The 12410-nt window shown below is 70.1% G+C and overlaps 2 protein-coding genes across 2 annotated transcripts; one reads left to right on the top strand and one right to left on the bottom strand.

The window, feature by feature from the left end:
- The first annotated feature begins 1231 nt into the window (after nucleotides 1–1231).
- Nucleotides 1232–6206, top strand: SHFL (shiftless antiviral inhibitor of ribosomal frameshifting). The gene is made up of 9 exons (XM_067560637.1): nucleotides 1232–1869; nucleotides 3150–3291; nucleotides 3404–3453; nucleotides 3739–3783; nucleotides 4053–4091; nucleotides 4490–4645; nucleotides 4720–4823; nucleotides 4933–5081; nucleotides 5346–6206. Exons 1-9 carry the CDS (start codon nucleotides 1558–1560, stop codon nucleotides 5549–5551), a joined length of 1203 nt encoding a protein of 400 aa, XP_067416738.1. The 5' UTR covers nucleotides 1232–1557; the 3' UTR covers nucleotides 5552–6206.
- Nucleotides 6207–6426: 220 nt separating this feature from the next.
- Nucleotides 6427–11727, bottom strand: ANGPTL6 (angiopoietin like 6). The gene is made up of 6 exons (XM_067560636.1): nucleotides 11476–11727; nucleotides 8619–9225; nucleotides 8283–8421; nucleotides 7413–7606; nucleotides 6864–7140; nucleotides 6427–6653 (listed from the first exon to the last, which is right to left on the bottom strand). Exons 2-6 carry the CDS (start codon nucleotides 9219–9221, stop codon nucleotides 6451–6453), a joined length of 1416 nt encoding a protein of 471 aa, XP_067416737.1. The 5' UTR covers nucleotides 9222–9225; nucleotides 11476–11727; the 3' UTR covers nucleotides 6427–6450.
- Between the last annotated feature and the right edge of the window lie 683 nt (nucleotides 11728–12410).

The raw sequence follows: 12410 nt of genomic DNA, 5'->3' as shown, positions 1-12410 counted from the left end.
CTGATCATGGCAGACAGTGCAAAGTAACACACGTCATCGAACAAACCGCACTCAACATCCAATACAAAGTAACACACGTCATCGAACAAACCGCACTCAGCATCCAATACAAAGTAACACACGTCATCGAACAAACCGCACTCAACATCCAATACAAAGTAAGGGAAGAGGAGAAAGATTAAAGGAAAACACCCAGCGCTGCCCGGCGCAGGGCACCACACACAGCGTCTCTGGCTGTAAGGGACGCTCGCAATCTCCTGCCCAGGCCTGGCTGCGCTGCAGGGACGCTGCGGGTCGGACACTGGCTCTGGGGTGGCCACACGCCCCCAGGCGCTAGGGGGCCGGGCCCTTCTCCCCAGTGTCTGCCCCCGTCAGGGTCACGACCCCCCTCCCCGTCCGGCCTGTGCGGCCTCTGGGCTGGGGGCGTCTCCCTGCGCTGGGCCCTGCCCAGGGTCCCCCTCACGTCACTCTGCCCGGCGCTCGCTCACCACACCCGGCTCCGGACGGCACCAGCCCCACCTGGCCCCAGCCCCGGCCCCAACCAGCTCGACCCGGCTCCCTGGCCTGCTCCTTGGGCCCCCCCGGCTCAGGTGCTGTTTTGTCCTTAGCTTGGCCCTGCTCTGGCCAGGGGGGGCGGAGGGGGGGACCCAGAGAGCTGCCCCTCCCCCCCCGCCTTGTCCCGTCCCTCTAGCTACTGCGCCTGCCGCTGGGATCCAGGCCCTCGAGGTCGGCCGGGGACCCTGCCTAGCACCTGCCCCAGAGCCGCCCCCAGGGAGCCCTGCCAGGCACCGCTGCAGAGGCAGGGTCTGCGCCCGCCCACCCGCGCCGTGGCTTACGCTGCAGGGCAGCGCCCGGTGTGAAGGAGGAACGTTGGGCTGGGGCCCTTCAGCATGAGGACGGGGGCCCTCCTAGGGTGTTGCCTTGGCCCTGGGCCTCAGTTTCCCCTCCCATCTAGTTTGACTGTGACCTCTTAGGGGCAGGGACGCTGTGCAGCACCCGGCACGACAGGACCGAGCTCGGGCGGGTCTCCAGTAACTGCAGTAGAGACCCCTGGAGCCGCGCGGAGGCAGCGAGTCAGGCTCCCCGCCCCCCACCCTCTCTGCCCCCTACTCAGGCACCAGCTCACGTCCAAAAAGGGTCTGCGCAGCAAGACGTCCCGCGAGCCTCCGCGGAGTGGCCTGACGCAGCCGGAACGGCCCATGCGCCATGGGATTCTCTGGCCTGGGGGGCACAGATATCTAGGGGGTGAAGGCTACATTGGGAGCACCCCAATATTTAGGCAGGCATGTGTCACCCCAGCTTTCACCCCCACCCCGGTTTAAGAAGACAAGGGGGGAGGTCGGGTCTGGGGCCGGGGTTTGGCCCCTAGGATCTAGCCGGACGCCCGCCCCTGCTGGGAGCAGCAGACCAAGGCCTGTGGGACCCTGCAGTGGGGCTGGGCCGGGAGAGCCCCCTCAGGAGTCAAAAGCCGCCACCTTCCCAGGTGTCTCCCTCCCCCAAAACCAGCCCAACCCCCCCAAATCTGTCCGAGCGCTGGGCACTGACCCCTGCACTGGGATGGGGTCACTGCTGGGGGGTGCGTGGGGCACTGGCCCAGGACTCCCCATGGGCACCAGCCCAGCGCCCTGGGAAGAGCTCGGAGCCGGGTGCGCCCTGGCTGCTGCCCCCTTACTTGGGGGGCCGGGCAGCGGCGCCCTGCGCTCGGCAGCGGAGGAGGGAGGAGCCCGGGCCAGGCGCTGCCCCCACCCGCCCCCGGGCCGAATCGAAAGCGAAAGCGGCCCCGGGAGCAGGAAGCCCCGGGCGGGTCGGTCGCAGCGCGCCGCGGAGCCCGGCGGCACCATGGAGCGCGGCCGGAGGGAGGAGGTGGAGGTACCGGCACCGGCACCGAGCGAGGGGCCCGGCCTGGGGGGCGGGGCCCCACGGTGGGTTTGGGCACGGGGGGGTCCGCTGGGGGAGGCTCAAGGGGGCAGGTTTGGGGGTGCCCCAAGGAGGCAGAGCCCGATCCAGGGAGTCCAGGTTTGCTGCCCCATGTGGGGGGCAAGGGGCCCCCCTTGGATCTCCCCAAAGCCCTGCACTCCCCCCCGCCCCCCGCCCCATGGGACCCGAAGCCTCTGCCAGGCCTAGAGCCGCCCGGGGGCAGGCAGTGCCCCGACCCGCAGCGGGTGGAACCTGGGCCCCGCGCCGGGGTCTGGGCCAGGGCACTCGGATCCCGGGGCCGGGCCGGGCCGGGCCGGGCCGGGGGGTTCCCGCTGCGCCTGTTTTCTGCAGGCTCCGGGGCAAAGCTCCCTGGCTGGCTCGGGGGGGGGCTCAGCACCACTGGGGCAAAGGGCATCGTGCGCGGGGTCCCTGCCCGGGCTCGGCCTGCCCCGCACTGGGCGGGGAGGGAGGATTTTTTGCTTCCAATCCAAAGCCCTCGGGGTGCCTCGGCCCCGGGCGGGGGCGGAGCTCAGCACCTCCCCCCCGGCCGCGCAGGCCTTTCCCTCTGCTTCGACTGTGCGCCCAGCAGGTGTATTTGCACAAGGCCGACTGGTGCCCGGCTCGCCCTTGTGCGACGGGCCGCCATCCACCTGCTGCAGGGCTGGCGATCCGGGCGCCCCGGCTCTGGCCACCCGGGCCACGTCCTGGCCCCGGCCCGCTCCAGGGAGCACGTCCGACGGCTCCGGGCTCGCAGGGCAGGGTCCAGGCCCAGCTCCGAGATCCAGTGGGCAGCGTCCGGGGCGCGGGAGGGTCACGAGTCCTGAGCCGGGGCAGGAAGCGTCTGGCAGGAAAAGAGGAACCGGGGGGTGGTTACGAAGCCCGTGTGCCCGTGTCAGCTCCGCCGTGCTGCAGCCACCTGTCCGGGGTTGGCACCGTCTGGACATGGGGCAGGGTGAGGACGCAGAAGGTTTGAACGGCAGCTGCCTCGCCTGGCAGCCGGTGGGTGGGGGCCGCCCGTGGCCCCGGGCACAGCTGAGCGGGTCACGCCCCACCTTGTCCTCAGCGGATGGACTCACCCCCAGGGGCTGAGAACGGGGCACGTTCCCCCTGCTGCAGACCCTACCAAAACAAGCCAGCGCGTGCCACTGCCAGGCCTGTGGGGGGCCGGGACTCTGCCCCAGCCGGATCCCAGAGGGGCCCCGGCCGCGCTAAGGCTGGCTCGTCTCTCGCAGCTGGAGAAGAGCGTGCGGCGGCTGCGGGAGAAGTTCTACGGCCAGGTGAGCGTGGAGCAGGCCACGCTGCTGATGCGGAGGTACCACAACAACCACGCCATGGTCTGCAAGGTCATCGTGCTCTGCAAGGAGCAGCTGGGGGGTGAGTGCAGATGTGGGGGGCAGACGAGCCGGGCCCCGGGGGGGGGGGGGGGGCAGACGAGCCGGGCCCGGCGAGGACGTCCCGTGGGTAACCACGTTCTCTCCTTCCCTAGACATGGACCCGGAGGACCGCCACACTCTAGCGCACGACCCTGTGGTCAAGGTATCTCTCTCCATCCTCATCCCGCCATGCTGGGGGGGGCTGTTCCGGTTGACGCGGGGCTAGCAGGGGCTGCAATTGGTGTTTGCGGGGGACCAGACGCTGCTTGGGCCCGGCCCCACCGGGAGGCCAGCCAGGCTGCACTGGGCCCGCTGCTCGGCAGAGAGAGCTGGGGGGCTTCTGTGCGGCCTGGAGCGCTGGGCTGGGCCGGGCCACCCCTGCCAACCGGGGGCCCCGGGTCCCACCGAGCCTTGCCCCAGGTCCCCTCTCCTCTCGCTTCCCTTCCAGATCGTGGTGGAGAAACTGAAGCAAGAAGAGGAGCAACAGAAACAGGTGTGTACGTGCGTGTGCACGGAGCTGTGCGTGTGCACATGGGTGTGCGTGTGTGTTCACGCGAGCCTGTGCGCTGGTGCATCTGTGTGCATGTGTCGCTGCGTGCGTGCACGCGTGAGTCTGTGCGTGTCCCTGCGGGATGGGGTGAACGCTGCCTTGTCGGGGGGGGTGGGGGGGAGCCCCCGTCCCAGCGCTGGGGTCCCAGCCCCGTGTTGCTGTTCACACACCTCTGTTTATTTGCATTGTTTTTATTTCTTCCCCCCTTGCAGAAACCCAGCCTGCAGTGCGAGAATGACGAGGAGATCGAGGTGAGGGGGCCGGGGGGCTGGGCCTGGGAGACCCGCAGGGACAGGGGCTTTGGCTCGCTGCTGCTGGCGGATCTTTCTCGTGGCTGTAACCACAGTAGCGAACAGAGGCCCTAGCCGAGATCAGGGCCCCGTGGTGCCGGGCGCTGCGCAGACCCCGGCCTAGATCGGGCCCCGCGGTGCCGGGCGCTGCGCAGACCCCGGCCTGGATCGGGCCCCGCAGTGCTTGGCAGACCCAGGGCAAGCTGTCCTTGGCCAGCTCACAAGTTAACGGGGCACAGGGTGGAAGGGGAAAGAGGCACCGCGAAGGGCCAGGACACGGTCACCCAGCGCCCAGCAGCAGAGGAGGGAACAGGCCCCCGGTGACCTGCGTCCCAGGCCCCCCATGTTGCCCCCCCCAGGCCATTGCCCAGCAGCTGACGGTGCTGCCCCTGACGGAGCGGAACCTGCGCATGTTCAACCACGCCAGGCGCAACCTCATCCCCTCGGCCGACCGCCAGTTCTCCTGCCAGCCCTGTGACAGCGCCTGGTGGCGCCGCGTGCCCGAGAGAAAGCAGGTACGGCTGCGGGGCGAGGGGGTGTGGGGGGAGGGCTCTGGTCTGGGTCTCTCACTCTCCGGCGTCCCCTGCAGGTGTCCCGCTGCCGACTGTGTGGGAAGCGCTACGACCCGGTGCCCTACGACAAGATGTGGGGCATAGCCGAGTTCCACTGCCCCTCCTGCAACCGCACCTTCAGGTGAGGGGCGGGGTCTCCCCCCGGCCTGCCCCTGCCATGGGGGGCCGGCTCGAGCCAGCAGCTCTGGGGGGGAGCGTGACTCACAGCCCCCCTGCTCTCTCCCTGCCAGGGGCTCAGCACAGATGGGCATGCCCTCGCCTTGCTTCATATGCGGCACCCGCGTGCTGCCCAGCTGCATCCTCCCGCCACGTCAGGTCACCGGGCCCCGCAGCCGCAACCCCCACTCCTGCTACGCCGAGGACTGCTACAACCGCCGAGGTGGGGCGCTGGGGGGCAGGACTCCAGGGAAAGGGGGTGGAAGCTAGTGACTAGGGGATGGGACCTGGGGGACAGACTCTGGGAAGGGGGGGCGGGGGCTAGTGGACTGGAGCTGGGAGCCAGGACTCCTGGGTTCTGGGCTTTGCTGCCAACTCGAGGCCCTTCCCCATTCTGTGCCTCAGTTTCCCCTTGGTGACTTGGGGGCAATGCTCCGGGAACCCCAGCTGCTGCCCCGTGTGACGCTCTGCTCCTCTCCCCCCGCAGAGCCCCACGTGCCTGGCACCCACTGCGTCCACCCCCGCAGCCGCACCATGAACCGGCTGCCCAAGGTGATGTTTGCCAGCCAGGTGCACCAGAGCACTGGCTCCACCGTGGCCACCTGCCTGAGCCAGGGCAGCCTGGCCCTGGGCGACCGAGACGACGACCTCCTCGATGACCTGGCGGAGGAGAGCGAGGGCTCCGGGGAGTAATGTCCCCTGCTGGCCGCCCCCCCCCGCCCCCTTTCCCCCCGGGGGGCCCCTGCTCCCCCCGGCTCTCTGTGCACTTTATCCTCCTCTCCGCTTTTCTCGCCCGGCCAGCCCCCTTGTGATCCGGCTCCTGGCAGCGGACGGGGAGAGCCCCGGGGCAGGGTGGGTGCCGGGCCTGACACTGGATCTGTGCATCCTCCTTAATTTATTCCACAGGAGTCTTACAGAGTGAGGGTCTCCCCAGGAGAACCCCGGGGTTCCCTCCCCCCCTCCCGCTCCCTGCAGGGAGCTGTGGGGATGGAGGCGGAGCCTGGATTTCGGGGTGAATTCCAGCTGTTTTTGTACCTTCCTACTTTCAGCCAGTTGTTGCTGGCTCAGGCAGCGTTGACCAAAGCAGAGCAGCTGGACGGGGCTAGCCCGGGGACCCGGGACCCGGCGGGCGGCTGGGACCAAGCCACGGCTGGCAGGGGTCGGATGTTGCTCCCCGCCAGCCAAGACACTGCCCGTGGCCCTTTCCACAGCAGGCCCGGCTGTGCCAGCCTGTCTGTCCTAGGCACGTGTCTGTCTGCGCGGGGGGCAAATCGCGAAGCTTTGACCCCCTCGGTGCCCGCCGCCTGCCACGTGAGGGTTGCCAGGAGCTGCCCATCCCAGTGCTCTTTTTAAACAGGATCAGAATAAAAATGGTTGTTACAGCGGCGTCCCAGGCGCTCTCTGCTGGGGCGCGGGCGGGTCACGGCTCCTCCAGGGGCTCAGGCGGGCAGGCGTGGCACTTTGTGTGCACGGCGGGCAGCGGCTCCGGGCGCAGGCGGCTCTGGGGGCTGAGGCGTCAGGGCAGCTCCAGGGGAGCGGGGAAGTGGGGTGGCACAAGGGGCTGAGGCGTGGGGGGCGGGCGGCTCCGGGGCTCAGGCGTCGGGGGCGGGCGGCGCGGGCCGGACCATCATCAGCACCCTGCGCAGGGAGTAGGCCCCGCCGCGGAAGTCGGCCCAGTAGACGCCGTCCTGGTAGCGGCCGCGGTAGTGCCCGCCTTTGTGCCAGACCCCGTTGAGGTTGGAATGGGCGCAGGCGTTGTACCACCAGCCCCCCTTCTGGTAGTGGGCGCAGTTCCCTGCGGGGAGGGGACACGGCGTCAGGGGCGGGGGCGAGTCGGCCGGCCCCAGCCCCGGGGTCATGCAGGAGCCCCACGTTAGCCCCTCTGAAAGGCGCCGCGGGGGGTGGGAGGGAAAGGGGCAGAACCCACCCCTGCCCCCCGCCCATGGAGGGGTTGTGGTCGCTGGTGGCCCAAGTCCACCGGGTGCTGCCCCCCCCCCCGCCTCACCGCTGTAGGCGTCGTGGTCCCGGTCCAGGGTACTGAAGGGGCGCCCGTCGTGCCAGGCCAGCGAGTCGCCGGCGCTGCCGCGGTACCGGCCCAGCCGCAGCCGGTAGGCGTCGCTCTCGGGCCCCAGGGCGAAGTGGTCGTAGTGGGCGTAGGCCTGGCGCCCTGCCCAGTCCTCCAGCAGCACCCGCAGCGCGTAGGGCCCCGGGCCCTGCCCCGTCACCCGCCGGGCGTTCTCCAGCCCCAGCCAGTGCTCCCCAGCCAGCGCCCCGAAGCCGTGCTGGGGGGAAGTGAGGGCAGGGTAAAGGCCTGGCCTGGGGGGCCCAGCCCTGCAACGTGTGACCCCCCCCTCACGTCCCCTTCCCCACCCCCAGGCCCTGGGCTGTGGGGCCTGGTTTGCCCTCAGCCCCCCTCCTGCCCCCCAGACCCTACCCAGGCTTCTCCACCGGGCCCATCGCTGCATCGCCCTGGCGCCCCCCAGCTCCAAGAGAGCCCTGGCGCCTCGTAGCCCCCACCCCGTCTCTGGGGCGGGACCCCCAGCTGCCCCCCTACCTTGTAGTGGTGCCAGGTGGTGAAGAAGTTGACGGAGCCGTCCTGGCGTCGCTGGATGACGGTCCAGCCCCCGCCCTCGTGCTCCTGCTCACACCAGACCCGCAGCGAGGGGCCTGCGCCCGCCGGCTGCACCTCGTAGACCCCGCTGGCCCCGTGCCCGCTGCGCCGCGCCTCCAGGCAGTCACGCCAGGGCCCTGCGCCAGGGGAGCCACGTCAGGGGGGCAGGCGGGCCCCCCACAGTGGTCCTTGGACCCCCCAGAGACACCTCCCTGACCCCACCCCACAAGCCAGGGCTCCTTGCAAGAAGGGTGCAGCTGCCACCCCCACCCCTCTTAAGGCCCCAACATGGGGCCTGGTGCCCTGGAGGGGGGATATTGGGGGACACTGCCCACTCTGGGCTCCACTAGCAGCCAGCCCCCCCTCCTGCCCCCTGGGCCGCTGGCCCAGCCAGAGGCGCCCCTTCGATCCCTGGGGCTGGGAGGGGCGGAGAAAGAGCAGGACAGGAACTGTCGGGAACTCCCAGCCCAGCTCTGTCGTGGGGCCCTAGAGAGAGGCGCTGGGGGAGGCTGGAGGAATGGGGTGGTTGGGGGGGAGAGGCCCTGTCAGCCAGCAAAGCCTGCGGCGAATCCTGGCCCCACATCCCCCCCGCCATGGATGTTCAGCCAAAGCCCGCAGGGGGGCGGGGCCCTGCACGTCCCAGACATGGAGGGGGAGGCCACAGGCCAGACCCCCCCTTCTCCCTTCCCCTTCCTGGCTTGGACGAGGCCTCAGCAGCGAACGGGACGGGCCTCACGGAGGGGTGGGGGGCTGCCCTGGGCTGGGGGCTGCAGCTGGGTCCCCTGCGCCCCCGGCTCCAGCCGCGCCACTCACCCGGGGCCTTGGAGGGCAGCGGGGGGGCGTCCACGGGCTCCGTCTGGTCCTGCTGCAGCTCGGCGATGGCGTCGAAATGGGCTCTGCTCTCGTTGGCCATGCCAGCCGGGCGCAGGGGCACGACCGGCACCAGGGGGGGCTGCGGGGAGACGAGACGTGGCCCTGAGCCTGGGCACCCCACGCCTGCCAGCCCAGCCCCCATATGGGGCACAGCCGCCCCTGGCTGCATGGTGTGGGGCACGAGCACGTGGGGCCCAGCCCCACTGCCCCCTCTGTCCCGTCTCCCCCCCAGCACCGAGTGCCCCCGGCCCCCGCACCCCCCAGCCCCGGCGGTACCTGCGGGGGGGCTGGCCCGGTGCCTGGCCGGCACTGCCTCTCCAGCTGCCCGATGAGAGCGCTCTGGTTGTTGACCAGGGCGGCCAGCGCCTGGTAGCTGAGCTCCAGCCGTCGGTAGCCGGCGGCCAGCTGCAGCGCCTGGGCCGAGGTGTTGGCCACGCGCCCCTCGAGCTGGGCCAGCAGGCCGGGGCGCTGGCGCCGCTGCAGGATCTCGTGCAGCAGCTGGGCGTAGAGCTGGCTCACGCGGGCGTGCATGGCACGGCTCTCCTTGCGCAGGGCCTTCACCTCGCCGACTAGGACGCCGTCCACCTCCACCAGGCCCCGCAGCCGCTGCAGCTCGCCCTGCTGCCGGCCCAGCGCCGCCTGCAGCGCCCGCGTCTCGCTGCGGTTGGGCCCCGGCGGCTCGGGGGCGGCGCAGGCGCTGCTCCAGCACACGGCCCCCGTGAACTTCTGCTGTGGCACGATGAAGGTGTAGGTGCACTTGGCCCCGGGGGGGGGCTCGGCCGCCCGCCCCCCCCGGCTCCGCCCCGGCTCCTCCACGCGACTCTCCGAAGGCACCAGCCCCGCCAGGCTGAGCAGCAGGGCCGCGTGCCAGGGCGCCATGGCGCTGGGGGGGAGAACGGAGCTGAGGGGGGGCTGGGTGGGGCAGCGGGGGGGGGCACCAGGCTGGGAGCCGGTCCCACCACAGACACGGCCCTGCTGGCTGCCCAGCCCCGCTGTGTGACTCAGTTTCCCCTCCCACCCAGGGACTGTCTCCCCCTCCCTCTGGGTGCTGCGGGACCAGAAACAATGGACCAGGGTTCCAGGCGCATTCCAGCCTTAACTGGACCCCCTTTGGGGGCAAGAACCACGGGGGGGAGGGGGCTAGAACCCAGGCGTCCTGGCTCCCAGCCCCCGTCCTCTAACCACCAACTGGGAGCCTGCTGCCCCTCGCCCCTCACCAGGCCTCTGGGGGAGGCGCAGCCCCAGGGCTGTCAGGCTGCTTCGCCTGGGCTCTGTTAGCTCCATGGGGGGTGTTTTCTCTTGGGGCGGGGTCCCTGGAGGCAGCGAGGAGAAGCAGCCCCCCCAGGGAAGGCTGCTGCTCCCAGCCCCCGCTTCCCCCCACGTCCGGTCTCAAGCCCTGGTGCGAGGCTTATCGCTGCCGCTAAACAATGCTGGCCCTTGACCCTGTTCTCACGCCAGCCCTGGGGCGCAGAGACCCTCCACCACACACAGCATGGCAGGATGCTGGGTTCCTGGGGGAGGGAAGCTGACCCCTTCCCTTGGCTGGGGACAGGCCTAGCACCCCAGGGATTGGAGGGCGTGAGGGAACACGGGGCGACCCGCAACTACCTCTGCACACGGGGCCTGTCGGCGGCACGGCCGTGCAAAGAGCTCCACGCACCACAGAGAAATCAACCCTACCCCCCCACTCTCGCTGCACAGAGCGTCCCACTTTGCCAATGGGGAAACTAAGGCACAAAGCGAGGCAGGGCTCTGCTGCTGCCAAGTTGCACAACTCGGGGTGAAGGTGGGGATAGAGTCCTGGCTCCCAGACTTTAACCACGCTTCCCCGCTCATCTGCCAGAACTAGGGACAGGACCAGGCGTCTCGGCGCCCAGCTCCCCTGCACGCACCCCCCGCCCCGGCCCAGAAGCCCTTCTCCACACGCTCCCTGGCATGCACACGTATGCAAGAGCTGGGATGTCGCCCCCCCTGCCCACACACAGGGCCAATGCTGGGAAGGAGTGGAAAGTCCTCGGTGCCAAACCCCCAGCACATCAGGAGACAATTTCCAGCTTCCGGCAAATGCTTTTCCCAGGGCTGTTTTTAGTGCCAGTCCGCCCCCAGCCCCTTCCCTGTCGCGGGCATTGACCCAGCACCCAGCACGGGCCAGCCCCTGCCTCACCCCAGCTCTGCCCCCCCTCACTGACCCCATTGCCCCACCCCACCAGAACCCCCTGAACTGGCCCCTCTCCAGAGCAGAGCAGCTCAGGACCCCACAGCGGAGCACACCCGCTTCCAGGTGCTCGGGTCTGAGCAAGGCCATGCTGCCTCCAGCCAGGCCAGCCGGAGCAGGGGGAGTCCAGCCGTGCCGCCAGCCAGCACTAGGGACCGGACCAGGAGCCTGCCTCCAGCCAGCCCCTGCCTGCCAAGAGCTGAGACCCGGCAGAGCAGAGGGAGGAAATGCCGCAGATCAGGGCCCCGTCATGCCAGGTGGGGCCCGGACCCTGACAGGGATCGCCCCCCCCCCCCCCCCATTGTGCCAGGCGCTGCCCAGAGCCGACCGAGGACCTCACGCAGCACTGGCTGCCAGCCAGACCAGGTTCGCTGGCCCGTACCCATCCGTCCCAGAGCCCCCAAAGGGTCCCTGCCGCGAGCCCCCTGCCCCACAGTCCAAGCTGGCGTTCACAGGAGGGACCCGACTACCTGGGCACGAGCCCCCGCTCCAGGAGGGTAACACGCCCGCTGCCCCGGGCACGGCCGAACAGCACCAGCATGGGAAAGCTGGGGGCTCCAGCTCCTGCCCAGAGTCTCAGTCCCCCCATCTGCCCCCCGGGTCTACTTGTGCCCCAGAGGGGATCGGGGCGCTGCACAGAGCTGAACGGACACAGGAAGCGTCAGCCCAGTTATCTCAGGCCCAGGGCACACGGGGAGTCAGTGGCAGAGGCAGGAATTGACCTACAGCTCCTGGGTCCCAGCCCTAGGCCCTCTCCACAAGCCCCCTGCTCGCTGCAAGCCCAGGGCTGCAGCCCCTGTGGGTGGGGTGGCTGCCACAGGCAGGTGCCTCCCTGGTTTGCGGCTCCCGTCCTGGGCTGGGCCCCTCTCAGAGGAGCAGGGCTGGCCCTGGGGTCGCCACTTTGCTAGCTGCACTTACCAGACTCCTCAGCTGCAGGGTGCTCCGGTGCGCTCAGTGCTGGGGCGGGCAGGCGGTCGCCATCGCCGGCCCGCACGGGACACAGCAGGAGCAGAAGAGTTAGGTGTGGAAGAGCCCAGGTAGCGCCCACCTAAACCCCACTCCTGGCCCCGACCCAGGGATAGAACCCAGGCGTCCCACTAGACCCCACTCTGCTCTCAAAGCCGGGAAGAGAACCCAGGAGTCCTGGCTCCCTGCCTCCCCACTAGACCCCACGCCACATCCATCAGCTCTCGCGGCACAAAGCCTGTGACACTAAGCAGAGGCGACGGGCACGGGAAATGCCTTTCCTCACCCCCAGCCCTGCACTCAGCCCAGCTGTAAATATTTACATCCTGCCCATTCCTGAGGCTCTCCGCCCGCCCGCCCCCCATCCTGCCTGTGCAGCCCCGCGCCCTTCCTGGGCTCTCGCTCCCAGACCTGCCCCAACAGCTCGGAGCTGGGACAAAACTCCCCCAAGTCTCCAAAGCCCCCCCTGCCCTCCCCAATTCACCTCCCAGCCCCTCCATGCACCTGGGACCCACCTTACCGGGCCCCCAGGAGAAGGGGTGAATCCCCTGTGGAATCCAGGCCAGGTCAGTGCCCGAGCAGCTCTGCCACAGGCCCAGTCCAGCCCCGGCCCCGGCCCCAGGCTGCAGATGCCAGGCTGCAGTGACAGCTTGGCCCAGCTGAGCGCTCTGCTCCGCGCTGCTTCAGGTCGGGAAAGGCAGCCAGAGGCGGCTCCTGAGCCTCCCTCCCCTCCCAGCCCTGCCATGAAGGGGGCCCAGCCCAGCCCGGGAGGGGGGGGAGCGGGTGCCTGGCAGCCACCCAGGGGGCACCGAGCCCAGGGCTGGGAGAATGGGAGGCACAGAGCCCCTGGCAGGGGGGTTGGGGAATGGGGGGGCACAGAGCCGGTG

The sequence above is a fragment of the Emydura macquarii genome, unplaced genomic scaffold (genome assembly GCF_026122565.2).
Source record: "Emydura macquarii macquarii isolate MOO-44397 ecotype Brisbane River unplaced genomic scaffold, CSIRO-AGI_Emac_v2 contig_2292, whole genome shotgun sequence".
In the NCBI taxonomy this organism is placed as follows: domain Eukaryota; kingdom Metazoa; phylum Chordata; order Testudines; family Chelidae; genus Emydura; species Emydura macquarii.
The sequence above is the reverse complement of the archived record's forward strand: the minus strand, read 5'-3'. Positions and strand labels throughout refer to the sequence as shown.

What these genes read in the sequence shown, in the direction of transcription:
- SHFL (XM_067560637.1), top strand. Translation starts at nt 1,558, where the DNA reads ATGGGGTCACTGCTGGGGGGTGCGTGGGGCACTGGCCCAGGACTCCCC. An exon ending in AGAATGACGAGGAGATCGAG is followed by an intron (nt 4,092 to 4,489) that starts GTGAGGGGGCCG and finishes TGCCCCCCCCAG; the next exon opens with GCCATTGCCCAGCAGCTGAC. An exon ending in GCGTGCCCGAGAGAAAGCAG is followed by an intron (nt 4,646 to 4,719) that starts GTACGGCTGCGG and finishes CGTCCCCTGCAG; the next exon opens with GTGTCCCGCTGCCGACTGTG.
- ANGPTL6 (XM_067560636.1), bottom strand. Translation starts at nt 9,221, where the DNA reads ATGGCGCCCTGGCACGCGGCCCTGCTGCTCAGCCTGGCGGGGCTGGTG. An exon ending in GCTGCCCTCCAAGGCCCCGG is followed by an intron (nt 7,607 to 8,282) that starts GTGAGTGGCGCG and finishes CCCCTGGCGCAG; the next exon opens with GGCCCTGGCGTGACTGCCTG. An exon ending in GGACCACGACGCCTACAGCG is followed by an intron (nt 6,654 to 6,863) that starts GTGAGGCGGGGG and finishes CCCTCCCCGCAG; the next exon opens with GGAACTGCGCCCACTACCAG.